Source organism: Oncorhynchus keta, chromosome 7, assembly GCF_023373465.1.
Source record: "Oncorhynchus keta strain PuntledgeMale-10-30-2019 chromosome 7, Oket_V2, whole genome shotgun sequence".
NCBI classification, from domain to species: Eukaryota; Metazoa; Chordata; class Actinopteri; order Salmoniformes; family Salmonidae; genus Oncorhynchus; species Oncorhynchus keta.
In genome coordinates this window covers 9414469-9429801 of record NC_068427.1, presented here as the reverse complement: position 1 = coordinate 9429801, position 15333 = coordinate 9414469, and the positions used below count along the sequence as shown (strand labels likewise).

The following is a 15333-nucleotide window of genomic DNA, read 5'->3' as shown; positions in this document are numbered from 1 at the left end:
TGTGGATTTGGAAACTAGAAGTGGTCCTGACTAGAATGGACACCCTTTACCTGTGACAAAATGTACTTTATTACAGACATAAATTCTCCTCAGCACCATCCCACCCCCTCTCAGATGGTCCCGCAGGTGAAGAAGCCAGATGTGGAGGTCCTGGGCTGGTGTGATGACAGGTGGTCGGCGGTTTTGAGGCTGATTGGACATACTGCCAAATTCTCTAAAACGAAGTTGGAGGTAGCATTCAATTATCTGGCAACAGCTCTGGTGGATATTCCAGCAGTGAGTTTGCCAATTGCACACTCCCTCAACTTGAGACGTCAGTGGCATTGTGCTGTGATAAAACTGCACATTTTAAAGTGGTCTTTTATTGTCCCCAGCTCAAGGTGCACCTGTATAATGATCATGCTGTTCAATTAGCTTCTTCATATGCCACACCTGTGGATGGATTATCTTTGCAGAGGAGAAATGCTCATTAACAGGGATGTAACCAAATTTGTCCACTGAATTTGAGAGAAACACACTTTTTGTGCGTATGGAACATTTATATATATAAAAAAAACCGTATTTTTGTTCAGTGTAGGATAACATATATCGATAATTGTGCACATTTTCCATAATGTTCGTCCTAACTTTTATTTACCAAGTATACTGGACGGGACTCTTATTCTGAATGATTCCAAAAATCCGTGACCTGGAAATACTTAATTATTCTTGCCTGCTTTACACACTGAACTACTTCACACCGTCTAATTTTTTAGCACGTGTATTTGCGTTATTGTTATTGAACCAGACCGGACGCGGAGGTAGGAGACAGCTGTCTTTCAAATAAATAACTACACAGTCCACCAGTGAGTCCCTATTGTGTTAAAATGTATTGTAAATGTATTCATCGTTTCGAGAGTTCATGGCTGTCAGGTAAGGTTAGTTAACTAGCTAATGTTATTCACTCAGCCAACCATGGGTATAATAATTAGCTACAACTAAAACGAGAGTTTATATTGGACAAATTAATTGAAGTCCCGTTCCGTTTTAACAAACTTAGCAACCGAATCTGCGGAATGAATACACCCTTGCTAGCTAATTTAACCCTAATCAGCCAACCAGTTAGCTAGCAATTGTGTTGTGAGTGACATCTCATTGCACTACAATCAAAGATTGGTATAACTCAACCAAGATAGACAATGGCCTGTCGTTTCCAATTGGATTAGAGTCATAGTGGCGTTGCAGCCAAGCGAGATCCTATTGGCCCGTTCTTGCATACGTCTAAATATTTCCGTTCGGGAACGCCTACTCGTGAAATGCGCGTGTACAATAACTCAATTCGATTTTACGCTCCTTCTAAACAATGTGATTTAAAAAAACTTTAATCGATGAGAATATTTGCAGATTGTAGGCCAAAATCAATCTCGTTTCATCTTCTCCCACTGCCTGCCATATTTGGTAGTGAGTGGAAACGCCAAGTGGATGCTTCATATGCTATATTCCAGTGAAATATCTCATTGTTCCATCTATGCTACAATGTAATATCAGTTTTTTCCTCCATATTGCAGGTGTCCATAAACAGTAACAAATCATGAACCGGCTGCCTGCAGACACCGTGAGGCTTCTGTCCAGCTGTCAGGTCATCAACTCTGTGGTAAACGTGGTGAAGGAGCTGCTGGAGAATTCCTTGGATGCTGGTGCCTTGAGCATCGACATTAAACTGGTAAAATATTATTTTAACCATTACTGTGACCAGGGAAGCACATGAAAATTACTAATGGCATGTTGAAATTGTCACGTTGTAAAGCACATATTTGACTTGTTTTCCCTGGTGAGAATTAGGCCTACTTAAAGGGCAATTGCACCACTTTTAAACCTAATATTCATTATCTCCAGCACAATAAGTGTCTTCATATGTGAAAAGATGTTTTTCTACATGGGGTGGTCATTTTGGTGCGCATAGAAAGGAGTCATGAGTGCATTCAGGTAGGTTTGCCGTGGTAAATTTAAAAAACAAACTGGGTCATTCTGTTCAGAACAACCCAGGGTATGACGGCATGTCATCTTGTAACTGTACATCAAACAGTTTTCATAAAAGTTGACACTGTATATGACATGTTTGATGATTTGGAAATGTGAAGTGTACATTTGGACTCATGGCTTGCTTTTATGACATCAAAGCAGTATTTATTTAGTACTCAATGTCTCATCTGTCAAAATACATAGTCATTTTAATTTACAGCATTTCATTCTTGCAGACAACAAATAATGTGCAAAAATTGCTAGGAGGGATGGGGGTAACTTCTTGTTGCTTGCAGAGTTCAAATTCAGAACGGCTGTCAGTCAAAACCATACAGCACAGTGAAACGCAGAGCCAGAGCTCTGACGTCATGTATAGCATGTTACTGTACAGCCACTAAGTTCCAATTTAGGAGGCTTATAATTGCCCAAATCTGCCATTTTCAACCTATATACGAGAACGAACGTTAATTAAGGGTTACTCCTACCCTGCATTTTTTTTAGGACCTTGTCTTTTTAACCACAGATCATAGAAACGTTTCCACATACAGTGCAATCGGAAAGTATTTAGATCCCTTGACGTTTTCCACATTTTGTTAAGTTACGTCCTTATTCTAAAATGTATTAAATGTTTTTTCCCCATCAAGCAACACACAATACCTCGTAATGACAAAGCAAAAATAGTTTTTTTGAAATTTGTCTAAATTTTTACTAAATAAAAAATGGAAATATAACATTTACATAAGTATTCAGACCTTTTACTAAGTACTTTCTTGAAGCACCTTAGGCTCGCTGCAGCCTCCAGTCTTCTTGGGTATGACGCTACAAGCTTGGCACACCTGTATTTGGGGAGATTCTCTCATTCCTCTCTGCAGATCCTCTCAAGCTCTGTAAAGCTGGATGGGGATCGTTTCTGCACAGCTACAGTACCAGTCAAAGTTTGGACACAACTACTCACTCCAGGGTTTTTCTTTATTTGTACTATTTTCTACATAGTATAATTTAGTGAAGACATGAAATAACACATATGGAATCATGTAGTAAGCAATAAAAAGTGTTAAACAAATCAAAATATATTTTCAGATTCTTCAAAGGAGTCACCCTTTGCCTTGATGACAGCTTTGCACAGTCTTGGCATTCTCTCAACCAGCTTCATGAGGTAGTCACCTGGAATGCATTTCAATTAACAGGTGTGCCTTGTTAAGAGTTTATTTGTGGACTTTCTTTCCTTAATGCATTTGACCCAATCAGTTGTGTTGTGGAAGGTAGGGGTGGTATACAGAAGATAGCCCTATTTGGTAAAAGACCAAGTCCAACAGCTCAAATAAGCAAAGAGAAACGATGGTGCTCTGGAGCAGGTTTTCAACAAGGATCTCTCTGTACTTTGCTCCGTTCATCTTTGCCTCATCCTGACTAGTCTCCCTGTCTCTGAAAAACATCCCCATTGCATGATGCTGCCACCACCATGCTTCAATGTGGGGATGGGGCCAGGTTTCCTCAAGACGTGACGCTTGGCATTCAGGTCAAAGAGTTCAATCTTGGTTTCAACAGACCAGTGAATCTTGTTTCTCATGTCTGAGAGTCTTTAGGTGCCTTTTTGGCAAACTTCAAGCGGGCTGTCATGTGGCTTTTACTGAGGGGTGGCTTCTGTCTGGCCCTCTACCATAAAGGCCTGATTGGTGGAGTGCTGCAGAGATGGTTATCCTTCTGTAAAGTTTTCCCATCTCCACAGAGGAACTCTATAGCTCTGTCAGAGTAACCATCTAGTTCTTGGTCACCTCCCTGCCAAGGCCCTTTTCCCCTTATTGCTCAGTTTGGCCTGGCTGCCAGCTCAGGAAGAGTCTTGGTGGCTCCAAACCTCTTCAATTTAGGAGTGATGGAGGCTATTGGGATTTGGGGACCTTCAATGCTGCAGACATTTTTTTTGGTTCCCTTCCCAAGATCTGTGCCTTGACACAATCCTGTCTTGGAGCTCTGTGGACAATTCCTTTGACCTCATGGCTAGGTTTTTGCACTGACATTTACTGTCAACTGTGAGACTTTATTTAGACGTGTGCCTTCCAAATCCATGTCCAATCAATTGAATTCACAACAGGTGGACAATTACTTTGTAGAAACAGCTCAAGGATGATCATTGGAAACAGGAGCTCAATTTAGTCTCATCGCAAAGGGTCTGAATACTTATGTAAATAATGTATTTCTGTTTTCATTTTGAATACATTTGCAAAAATGTCTAAACCTGTTTTCACTTTGTCATTATGGGTTATTGAGTGTAGATTGCTGAGGAAAATGCATTATTTGATCCATTTTAGAATAAGGCTATAATGTAACTGTGGAGAAAGTCTAGGAGTATGAGTACTTTCCGAAGGCACTGTATGTAGACAATTTTTTTGTGTTGGAGATAATGAATGAGGTTGAAAAGTGGCAGAATTGCCCTTTTTAAGGTATGCTGTTTAACCTGTCATGATAAAATGAATAGCTAGCAACACTCACTGTCTCCAACTCTCAATTACTGTCTGAAATGGTTTTAGTGTACTCATGGTCATGTCATCTGAATTCCTAAGATATTTTCCCATTTCGAGTGGGCTCAGCTCACCTGCTCTCAGTGTGAGCTTGTTTTTCTTGGCATGGCGGAATACTTGAGTTCACTCTCATCAATGCAGTCTTTGCCCACTTCAAAGCCATTTCTTAATGAGCTGTCAGCAGTAATACTTTCAGGCAGCACAGCCAGCCTCTGAGGACATGGTGAAGTGTTTTTATTGGACTAATATTTCTAACTCTTCTCCTATATTGCCAAGAGGGAAGCAAATCCACTTATGAAGAGGAAGACATTTTTCCGGAACTGTGAACACCACATTGTCAATATCAAATGGCTCCAAGCATCTAGCACATCCAGCCTGTATGGAAGGAAGCTAATGTTTTATTGAAGCACAATTGATTATTTTCTTGTACTTCCTCCTCTTGAATTGGAAACTATAAGCTGCAGTGGACACTAAAATATGATCAGATCAACCCACAAAAGGTACTTTTAAGATCTTAGGTGTTAATAGGACCCAAAACTAAATCTGCTTTTGAGAGACTTTTGAAGGGACTACACTGAACTAACTACAATTTCTTATGAACTGCATTCTGTTTTTTGTTTGTGTCATGTCTTAGGAGAATTATGGTTTTGATCGAATAGAAATCAGAGACAATGGCTCTGGCATCAAAGCTGCTGATACTGCTGTGATGGCTGTGCAACACTACACCTCTAAGATCTGCAGCCACGACGACCTGGAGCACCTGGCAACATATGGCTTCAGAGGAGAGGCCCTGGGCTCCATCTGCGCTGTGGCAGAGGTCAGATATGTCTTTTAGACAATTCTGCTCCAAAAAGTCAAAAGCGGAACTAAGTAGCTGTGATAGATTTGTCCCATTGACTCCCACCAGGTAGGTGTCACGACAAAGACGTCAGAGGACGACGTCGGGACCCAATACACGCTTGACCTCACGGGAAGTGTTGTTTCCCAGAAGCCCTCTCACCTAGGGCAAGGTTTGGCTTTTTACTGAAACGGACAATCCATTCCGTCCGATTCCAGCAATATTTATTATGTATACTTGACAGAGAAATGTTATGGGTAGACATGAGCTTTGATGTCTTTTCAGGTACCACAGTCTGTGCGCTGAAGCTTTTTAAGAATCTCCCAGTGAGGAGGCAGTACTATGCCAACACGAAGAAGTGCAAGGAGGAGTTGAAGAAGGTGCAGGACCTACTCATGGCCTATGCCATTATAAAACCAGAGCTGAGACTCACCCTCACTCACAATAAGGTACAACTTCTTTCTTATTATTTATGAATCTTATACTTCTTACCACAAGGTGTCCTCATCTGTCTGTATATTCCATGAAACCAATCCCTGCATACCACCTCCCAATAATCACTGTTTAGAGTGTCCTTAATGCTGTGTGTGATTTGATGCGTTAGTGGTGTCTTGATGGGACTTAAAGTGGTAGATCATCTTATTCCAGGGATGTGTTTCTCTCCTTACAAACACAATTCGATACACATCTTGTTACATGGGCGCCGATACTATACAGGAACGATACTTTTAGTTTGAAATGATTGGCTCTGTCTCAGCTGACTTCTGAGCTGTGTGTTTTTTATGATGTAGTGTGTGAGCTGAGTCATAGGGCAGACTGAGCATCTACCACAATCAGATGAGGGGGGGCAATTGATCTGAAATTCTCATCACCCAGTGATTTAACTTGTCTATTATAAGATCAAATTGTTTTGAGCTAGTAATATGTCAATATTTATCTTTGGAAATGAGCAATGACCTACAGAGCCAATTAATACACTGCTCAAAAAAATAACACATCTTAGATCTGAATGAATGAAATATTCTTATTAAATACTTTTTTTCTTTACATAGTTGAATGTGCTGACAACAAAATCACACAAATTATCAATGGAAATCAAATTTATCAACCCATGGAGGTCTGGATTTGGAGTCACACTACAAATTAAAGTGGAAAACCACACTACAGGCTAATCCAACTTTGATGTAATGTCCTTAAAACAAGTCAAAATGAGGCTCAGTAGTGTGTGTGGCCTCCACGGGCCCGTATGACCTCCCTACAACGCCTGGTCATGCTCCTGATGAGGTGGCCATTCATCTGTTATGCCATTCATCTGTCGCCAGACCTGGACTAAAGCATCCGCCAACTCCTGGACAGTCTGTGGTGCAACGTGGCGTTGGTGGATGGAGCGAGACATGATGTCCCAGATGTGCTCAATTGGATTCAGGTCTGGGGAATGGGCGGGCCAGTCCATAACATCAATGCCTTCCTCTTGCAGGAACTGCTGACACACTCCACCCACATGAGGTCTTGCATTAGGAGGAACCCAGGGCCAACCGCACCAGCATATGGTCTCACAAGGGGTCTGAGGATCTCATCTCGGTACCTAATGGCAGTCAGGCTACCTCTGGCGAGCACATGGAGGGCTGTGCGGCCCCCCAAAGAAATGCCACTCCACACCATGACTGACCCACCACCAAACCGGTCATGCTGGAGGATGTTGCAGGCAGCAAAACGTTCTCCACGGCGTCTCCAGACTCTGTCACGTCTGTCACATGTGCTCAGTGTGAACCTGCTTTCATCTGTGAAGAGAACAGGGCGCCAGTGGCAAATTTACCAATCTCGGTGTTCTCTGGCAAATGCCAAACGTCCTGCACGGTGTTGGGCTGTAAGCACAACCCCCACCTGTGGACGTCGGGCCCTCATACCACCCTCATGGAGTCTGTTTCTGACCGTTTGAGCAGACGCATGCAGATTTGTGGCCTGCTGGAGGTCATTTTGCAGGGCTCTGGCAGTGCTCCTCCTGCTCCTCCTTGCACAAAAGCGGAGGTAGCGCTCCTGCTGCTGGGTTGTTGCCCTCCTACGGCCTCCTCCACGTCTCCTGATGTACTGGCCTGTCTCCTGGTAGCGCCTCCATGCTCTGGACACTACACTGACAGACACAGCAAACTTTCTTGCCACAGCTCGCATTGATGTACCATCCTGGATGAGCTGCACTACCTGAGCCACTTGTGTGGGTTGTAGACTCCGTCTCATGCAACCACTAGAGTGAAAGCACCACCAGCATTCAAAAGTGACCAAAACATCAGCCAGGAAGCATAGGAACTGAGAAGTGGTATGTGGTCACCACCTGCAGAATCACTCCTTTATTGGGGGTGTCTTGCTAATTGCCTATAATTTCCCCCTGTTGTCTTTTCCATTTGCACAACCGCATGTGAAATGTATTGCCAATCAGTGTTGCTTCCGAAGTGGACAGTTTGATTTCACAGAAGTATGATTGACTTGGATGTACATTGTGTTTAAGTGTTCCCTTTATTTTGTTGAGCAGTGTATAACACAGCTTTGGATTTCACCCCTGTCACAAAAGCAAATGTTTTTGACCGTTTGGAACTTTACGGAGGAGAGCTGCTCTCTTCTCCCGTTCAGACCAGTGCAGCTCACAAAAATGATTGCTGTCCTTGTTACGAGATGACACTTTTACCCTGTTCATGTAATGACCGAAAAAAAAACAATTAGCAGGAACATGTTCAATCAGCGAGATGTGAGTTGTGTCCACCCCAGTAGCCCACACAGCTCTACCAGTAAAAACACAATTTTCTACAGCGCATTTGGTAACAATGACCCAGCAAATTACATTGGTAGTCCTGCATTAAAGCCTATGATTTTAATATTATGAAAGCCATTTTACATCTGAACATCTGAATGCTGAAGGTGCAGCACAGGTGTAGCCTACGAATATTAGAACAGGGACAGGGTAGGCCTAGGTCTAATGAAATTAGGTAATCTATGGATTTCACGTGACTGGGAAGATGGGTATGCATGTAAGGGTCACAGATGCCTTAAAAAATAAAAGGTAGAGGTGTAGATCAGAAAAACAGTTCGCATCTGGGGTGTCGCGCTGCATTGGTCACATCTCCTTTGCATAGAGTTGATCAAGCTGTTGATTGTGGACTGTGGAATGTTGTCCCACTCCTCTTCAATGGTTGTGCAAAGTTGCTGGATATTAGTGGCAAATGGAACACACTGTTATACACCTGAATCCAGAGCATCGCAAACATGCTCCATGGGTGGTGACATGTCTGATAAGTATGCAGGCCATGGAAGAACTGGGACATTTTTAGCTTCCAGGATTTGAGTACAGATCCTTGCGACATGGGGCCGTGCATTATCATGCTGGAACGTGGTGATGGCGGTGGATGAATGGTACAACAATGGGCCTCAGGATCTCGTCACAATATCTCTGTGCATTCAAATTGCCATCAATAAAATGCAATTGTGTTCGTTGTCCGTAGCTTATGCCTGCCCATACCATAACCCCACCGCAACCATGTGGCAAACCACTCGCTTACACAATACCATACACGCTGTCTGCCATCTGACCGGTACAGTTGAAACCGGGATTCATATGTGAAGAGCACACTTCTCCAGCGTGCCAGTGGCCATTGAAGTTTAGCATTTACTTACTTACTGACTTTATTGTCCCCATGGGGAAATTGTTGCAGTGTCATGTACACATTTAAAGTGGCGTTTTAAATACAAAACAAAATTGACAATACAACTTTCATACCAGTTACATACCAATTCAAGTCCGGAAGTAGTTCAAAGTCCGGGTACAGATGTTATTGCTGGTGTAGCGAAATGTTTGTTTCTAGCTCTGACTACTGTCAGAGCTAGAAACACAGTAATATCTAACAGTAATATCTAAACATTTCACAACATATACCCAATACACACACATCTAAGTAAAGGAATGATGAATTAAGAATGTATAAATATTTGGACGAGCAATGTCAGAGCGACAGACTAAGATACTCATCTCATATGTATATACTGTAAGGCAAGATATGTAAACATTATTAAAGTGACTAGTGTTCGATTTATTAAAGTTGCCAGTGATTTGGATTATCTTGGCAAAGGAGAAATGCGTGCATGGAACATTTCTGGGATCTTTTATTTCAGACGAGCACGCACTTCTGCCATTTTGCTTTGATTGGCTTGTTAAGGATCATATCAACTTAACCGACACCCACTACAATTTGCATACTGCCCCAACAGATCCAGGGATGATGCAAACACAATGCACACTGCCCTATCCCATCTGGACAAGAGGAATACCTATGTAAGAATGCTGCTCATCAACTACAGCTCAGCTTTCAATATCATAGGGCCCTCCAAGCTCATCACTAAGCTCGGGGCCCTGAGTCTGAATCCTGCCCTGTGCAACTGGGTCCTGGACTTCCTGACGGCCGACCCCAGGTGGTGAAGTTAGGCAACAACACCTACTCTACGCTGCTCCTCAACATAGGGCCCCACAAGGGTCCTGAGGCCCACTGTTATGCCATTCATCTGTCGCCATCACCTGTTTCAGCATGATAATGCATGGTCCCATGTCACAAGGATCTGTACACAATTCCTAGAAGCTAAAAATGGCCCAGTTTTTCCATGGGCTTTATACTCTCCAGGTGTGACCCAATGAGCATGTTTGGGATGCTCTGGATTGACGCGCAAGACCACATGTTCCAGTTCCCGCCAATGTCCAGCAACTTCACACAGCCATCGAAGAGGAGTGGGACAACATTCCACAGGCCACAATCAACAGCCTGGTGCACTTTATGTGAAGGATATGTCTCGCTGCATGTGACAAATGGTCACACCAGATACTGACTGGTTTTCTGATACACGCCTCTACTTTTTTTTAAAGGGATCTGTGACCAACAGATGCATATCTGTATGTAAAATCCATAAATTGGGGCCTAATGAATTTATTTCAATTTACTGATTTCCTTTTATATGAACTGTATTCAAATCTTTGAAATTGTTGCATTTTTTTCTTTTCTTCCGGTGTATATATTTATATTCCAGACTCTCATTGCTCATTCTTTTGGGTTTGTGTGTGTTTTTGTTTTGTTAGGTATTACTGCACTGTTGGAGCTAGATACAAAAGCATTTCACTGAACATCTGCAAATAGTGTACGCCGCCAATAAAATTTGATTTGAGATTCAGTTTCAGTCAGTGGCCACTTGGAATAAAATAATAGGGGAGGGAGTCAGAGGAGTTACTCGACCGCCGTATACTTTTCATTGAAATCACTCGGAGATCATCAAGGGAGGAGTGTGTCCCCATTTCATGGCATTAGCACTTGGGAGACATATCCCGTATCCCGAACTTTGCACTTCAGCCTGTGTTGGGTTTCATGGCTTCTCCAAGTGCTTTTTACTGGAGTGATCCGTTTACAGTCACTAAATAGCATATTTCATTGCATAGACGTGTGCTGCTGCGGGCAGCATGCTTACAGAAATCAACACCCTGGAGATGTACTCGTTGGTGGACACCAATGACAGGGCCACCCGTGGGTGTGAATGTGTTTGCTTTTTCTCCTGGACTACTTTCCTCTCATACATCTGACACGAAGGAAATTCTGAGGAATCCGTGCCTTGGTGGAGGTTGCTCAGTGATGAGGAAGATTGTGTAACCTTGTGGCCACTGTGGTCAACTTTCATTATGCAGTGCACATTGATCCATTTGGTTGAATAATATGCTCAGACAACATGCTGATTTTGAGAATGTGAACTAGTGTCTGTTTTACAAGCTCTAAGGTGCTAGCACAGACTCGCTGATTCAGTAGAACTGCTCTCACAGTATGACCTAACATATGCACCAGTGTTCACTAACTTGCTCTCTAGCCTTCCCCAAACCCCCTGGTCTGGTTCAGGTCTTTCTGGAACAGTTGACACCGTAAACCTCTCTCTTCGCCCCTCTTGTGCCGCCACACAGGTAAGGGAAGTGCTACAGGAGAGGCTTTGACTGGTGGTCAGCGTCTACTGTCTTGATTTCGAGATCCGGCAGGTGGTCTTTTTTTAGCCAGCCTGAAAATAAGCTGCTACGTGTTGTTGCAGGTGGTGTTGTGGCAGAAGGCCAAGGTGTCCGATCACAGGATGGCTCTCATGGCTACACTGGGGCCCAACGCTGTGGCCCACCTGCTCCCCGTCCACCATCAACAACCAGAGGTCAGTCAAACACTCACACCAGCATCACTCTGTCATGGGACTGGTTCAACCAAACCGGTAATCATAGACAAAACGCTTCTGTTCGTACTACAATAATGCAATTTAACTATACTAAATAAGTGAAAAACAGAAATTGGATATTGGACCAACGTTGTTGGCCTTACGCCAGAAACTTCCCATCTGTTTTGATTGAACCCTCTTTGGAGTGGCTATCATAATGTAGTCTCAACATGGAATTGGATAAAGCAAAGCGACACATTAGCCACAGTCAAGGGCTTTAATGTTATACCTCAGTCCTGAAATATGTGAGCAGGTGGCTGTTCTTGGAGGTGTCCACACAGAGCTTGACTTAAACATTGCTGGTTTTGCAGTGCTCAATGACACCAATTACTATTTTATTGACTTCTGTATCTCCCAAAAGTACACATCAGTCACTTTTAAAAAACATTTGTATATATTTTTTTTACAATAAGTGCCCTGCCTCCAAAATAGAAAAAGAGGACATGTAAAGAGTCGGAGCACCATTTGACTCAAATGACGTGTGATGCAAATGGAAGGGGCAATCATGAAACGATACACCATAACTGTCTTTACAAGAAAAGGCCATTTGAACCCTTGTGACAAATGTGGCACTGAATTAAATTCGAAGAGATTGTGTGACCCACGTGGTGCATGTGGATGGCCCAGTGTCATAGAGAGACATGGCACGGCTGCTCTGGCACCCAGCCACTCGTCCTCCCACTGCCCTCCAGTCTTGGCCAACACCAAGTTTCCCCAGAGACCCTCTCTCCATATCCTGGGTGTGTTCCACAGTGCATGGACCTTGCTCTGGATGGTGGTGGTTCAGCTGCAGAACGGACAGGTCCACCATGTTTGTGACTGACTGCAAGTGAGAAATACTTGACACCAAGCTTGGTAAATGACTGCACCAAGAACTCCTGCTTTCAAGCCAGTATATGATGTTGGTTGGCTGTTCGGCAGCTACGTCTATGCTCTTTTTCTCCTTGTGTGAGATTTGCTTTGTTGCTGGTAATTGAGTTGGCTGTGGAGCGTTAAGTTTCTGCTTTGTCATGGTAGGTGTTGTGTGGCTGCTTGCTACCTGCCGTGCATCTCTCGGCTAATGTGGCCTGACAGATACTGAGCACAAGTCCCTTTCCCTTGTTTGCTTTTGTTGTTATTTTTCAGCAGGACTCTGGGTCCTAGTTATGAGAAGGACCATGTACACTAAAGTTCAAAAGCTTGGGTTCACTTAGAAATGTCCTTGTTTTTGAAAGAAGAACACTTTTTTTTTTTTGTCCATTAAAATAACATAAAATGTATCAGAAATACAATGTAGACATTGTTAATGTTGTAAATGACTATTGTAGCTGGAAATGGCAGATTTATTTTAATTTTTATGGAATATCTACATAGGCGTACAGAGGCCCATTATCAGCAACCATCACTCCTGTGTTCCAATGGCACGTTGTGTTAGCAAATCCAAGTTCAGCATTTTAAAAGGCTAATTAATCATTAGAAACCCTTTTGCAATTATGTTAGCACAGCTGAAAACCTTTGTGCTGATTTTAAAGAAGCAATAACACTGGCCTTCTTCAGACTAGTTGAGTATCTGAAGCATCCAGCATTTGTGGGTTCGATTACAGGCTCAAAATGGCCATAAACAAAGACCTTTCTTCTGAAACTCATCAGTCTATTCTTGTTCTGAGAAATAAAGGTGAGAAATTGCCAAGAAACTGAATATCTCGTACAACGCTGTGTACTACTCCCTTCACAGAACAGTGCAAACTGTCTCTAACCAGAATAGAAAGAGGAGTGGGAGGCTCCGGTGCACAACTGAGCAAGAGAACAAGTACATTAGTGTCTAGTTTGAGAAACCGATGCCTCACAAGTCCTCAACTGGCAGCTTCATTAAATAGTACCCGCAAAACACCAGTCTCAACGTAAACAGTGAAGCGTCGACTCCGGGATGCTGGCCTTCTAGGCAGAGTTGCAAAGAAAAAGCCATATTTCAGACTGGCCAATAAAATGAAAAGATGAGGATGGGCAAAAGAACACAGACACTGGACAGAGGAACTCTGCCTAGAAGGCCAGCATCCCGGATTTGACTCTTCACTGTTGGCGTTAAGACTGGTGTTTTGTGGGTATTATTTAATGAAGCTGCCAGTTGAGGACTTTTTTTAAAATCAGGACATTTTTCCAGCTGTGCTAACATAATTACAAAAGGGTTTTCTAATGATCAAATTGCCTTTTTTACAATGCTAAATTTGGATTAGCTAACACAACGTGCCATTGGAACATGGGAGTGATGGTTGCTGATAATGGGCCCTTGCATGCCTATGTAGATATTCCATTAAAAATCAGCCGTTTCCAGCTACAGTAGTCATTTACAACATTAATAATGTCGAAACACTATTTATGATCAATTCAATGTTATTGTAATGGACAGAATGTGCTTTTTTTTTCAAGAACTTTGACATTTCTAAGTGACCACAAACTTTAGAACGGTAGTGTACGTGCAAATCCACAAATTGCATTGCATCAATGAACTGGCTTTTCATTTACTATGTGTTACGTTATGAGATGTTTTGCATTGCTCATTAAAATGAGCAGTGTGCCGCTCTAAAACCAAAACAATGTGTCCCTGGAACTACATCTTCCATGTGTGAGGATAGTGTGTTGTTTTGTGGTACCACATTACATATAGCTCAGCTACATCGATAGCTTTGCAATAACATTAGCCTTAGGTCTGGCTCATGAAACTCATTATCCAGATAAGGATATGTTTTTGTCTACCAATTTAGATTTTTTTTCTCAACATTCTTAGAATGTCCTATAGACCCACCTTTTTAATTTATGCGGTGAGAGGTCTGCTTGAGTAATCAGTCATTAGCCAGGGAGAGATGATCACTCATCGGGTAGGACACCAAGCCAAGATGTGTTCCAGTTCCGCGCTCATGGGTGTGACACGTGCAGACAGACTGGGATACACAGCCAGGCCTGCTGCTCAGGTCACCTGAGAAAAGTTTGACTCAATCTTAGGACCCTGGCCTGTGTCAATCCTAGGACCTCTGTTTTTCAGATTTAGGTAGGTTGTCTTGCAGATTTCATATCTCAGACAGTTCTCACTTGGTTTGTTTAGTTATTTTCCCTTAACCTTGGTGCCTACTATATTTAACTATTTAATCTTTGGCAAGACATTGTTTAGAATCCCCCCTTTTTCTCCCCAATTCCGTGGTATCCAATTGTTAGTAGTTACTATCTTGTCTCCTCGCTGCAACGAAGGTCGAAAGCCATGCGTCCTCCGAAACACAACTCAACCAAGCTTCACTGCTTCTTAAAACAGCGGGCATCCAACCCGGAAACCAGCCGCACCAATGTGTCAGAGGAAACACCGTGGACCTGGTTAGCGTGCTCTGCGCCCGGCCCGCCACAGGAGTCGCTGGTGCGCGATGAGACAAGGATATCCCTACCGGCCAAACCCTCCCTAACCCGGACGACGCTAGGCCAATTGTGCGTCGTCCCCATGGACCTCCCGGGCCTGGCCGGCTGCGACAGAGCCTGGGCTCGTACCCAGAGTCTTCTGGTTTGACATATTTTGTATACAAATATACTCATTGTCACTCCTTGATTGAGTGGACGCATCAAGAGGCTTAGCTGTAAGTGTGTCAACGAGTATCTGCGGGGACCCTGGTCAGTTTATTTTTTTTTCTGTACTACTTTTGTAATTACGAGATCGGGGTCCTGTGGCAGTGAACACTGCTGCCAATG

At 43.0% G+C, this 15333-nt stretch overlaps 1 protein-coding gene across 9 annotated transcripts in view; it reads left to right on the top strand.

Annotated features, from left to right (window-relative positions):
• The first annotated feature begins 449 nt into the window (after nt 1-449).
• pms1 (PMS1 homolog 1, mismatch repair system component) overlaps nt 450-15333 on the top strand; it is a 66014-nt gene continuing 51130 nt past the window's right edge. For 2 of the 9 annotated variants that reach the window (XM_052521926.1, XM_052521927.1), the window contains exons 1-6: nt 553-845; nt 1548-1702; nt 5155-5337; nt 5428-5530; nt 5644-5807; nt 11455-11565. In XM_052521926.1, coding sequence (XP_052377886.1) covers nt 1571-1702; nt 5155-5337; nt 5428-5530; nt 5644-5807; nt 11455-11565 — 693 coding nt within the window. In that variant the 5' untranslated portion in view covers nt 553-845; nt 1548-1570. Of the gene's footprint in view, nt 524-551; nt 913-1314; nt 1441-1547; nt 1703-3081; nt 3189-5154; nt 5338-5427; nt 5531-5643; nt 5808-11454; nt 11566-15333 lie in introns of those variants that run through there. The other 7 variants (XM_035773207.2, XM_035773210.2, XM_035773205.2 and 4 more) reach the window with 7 other exon arrangements.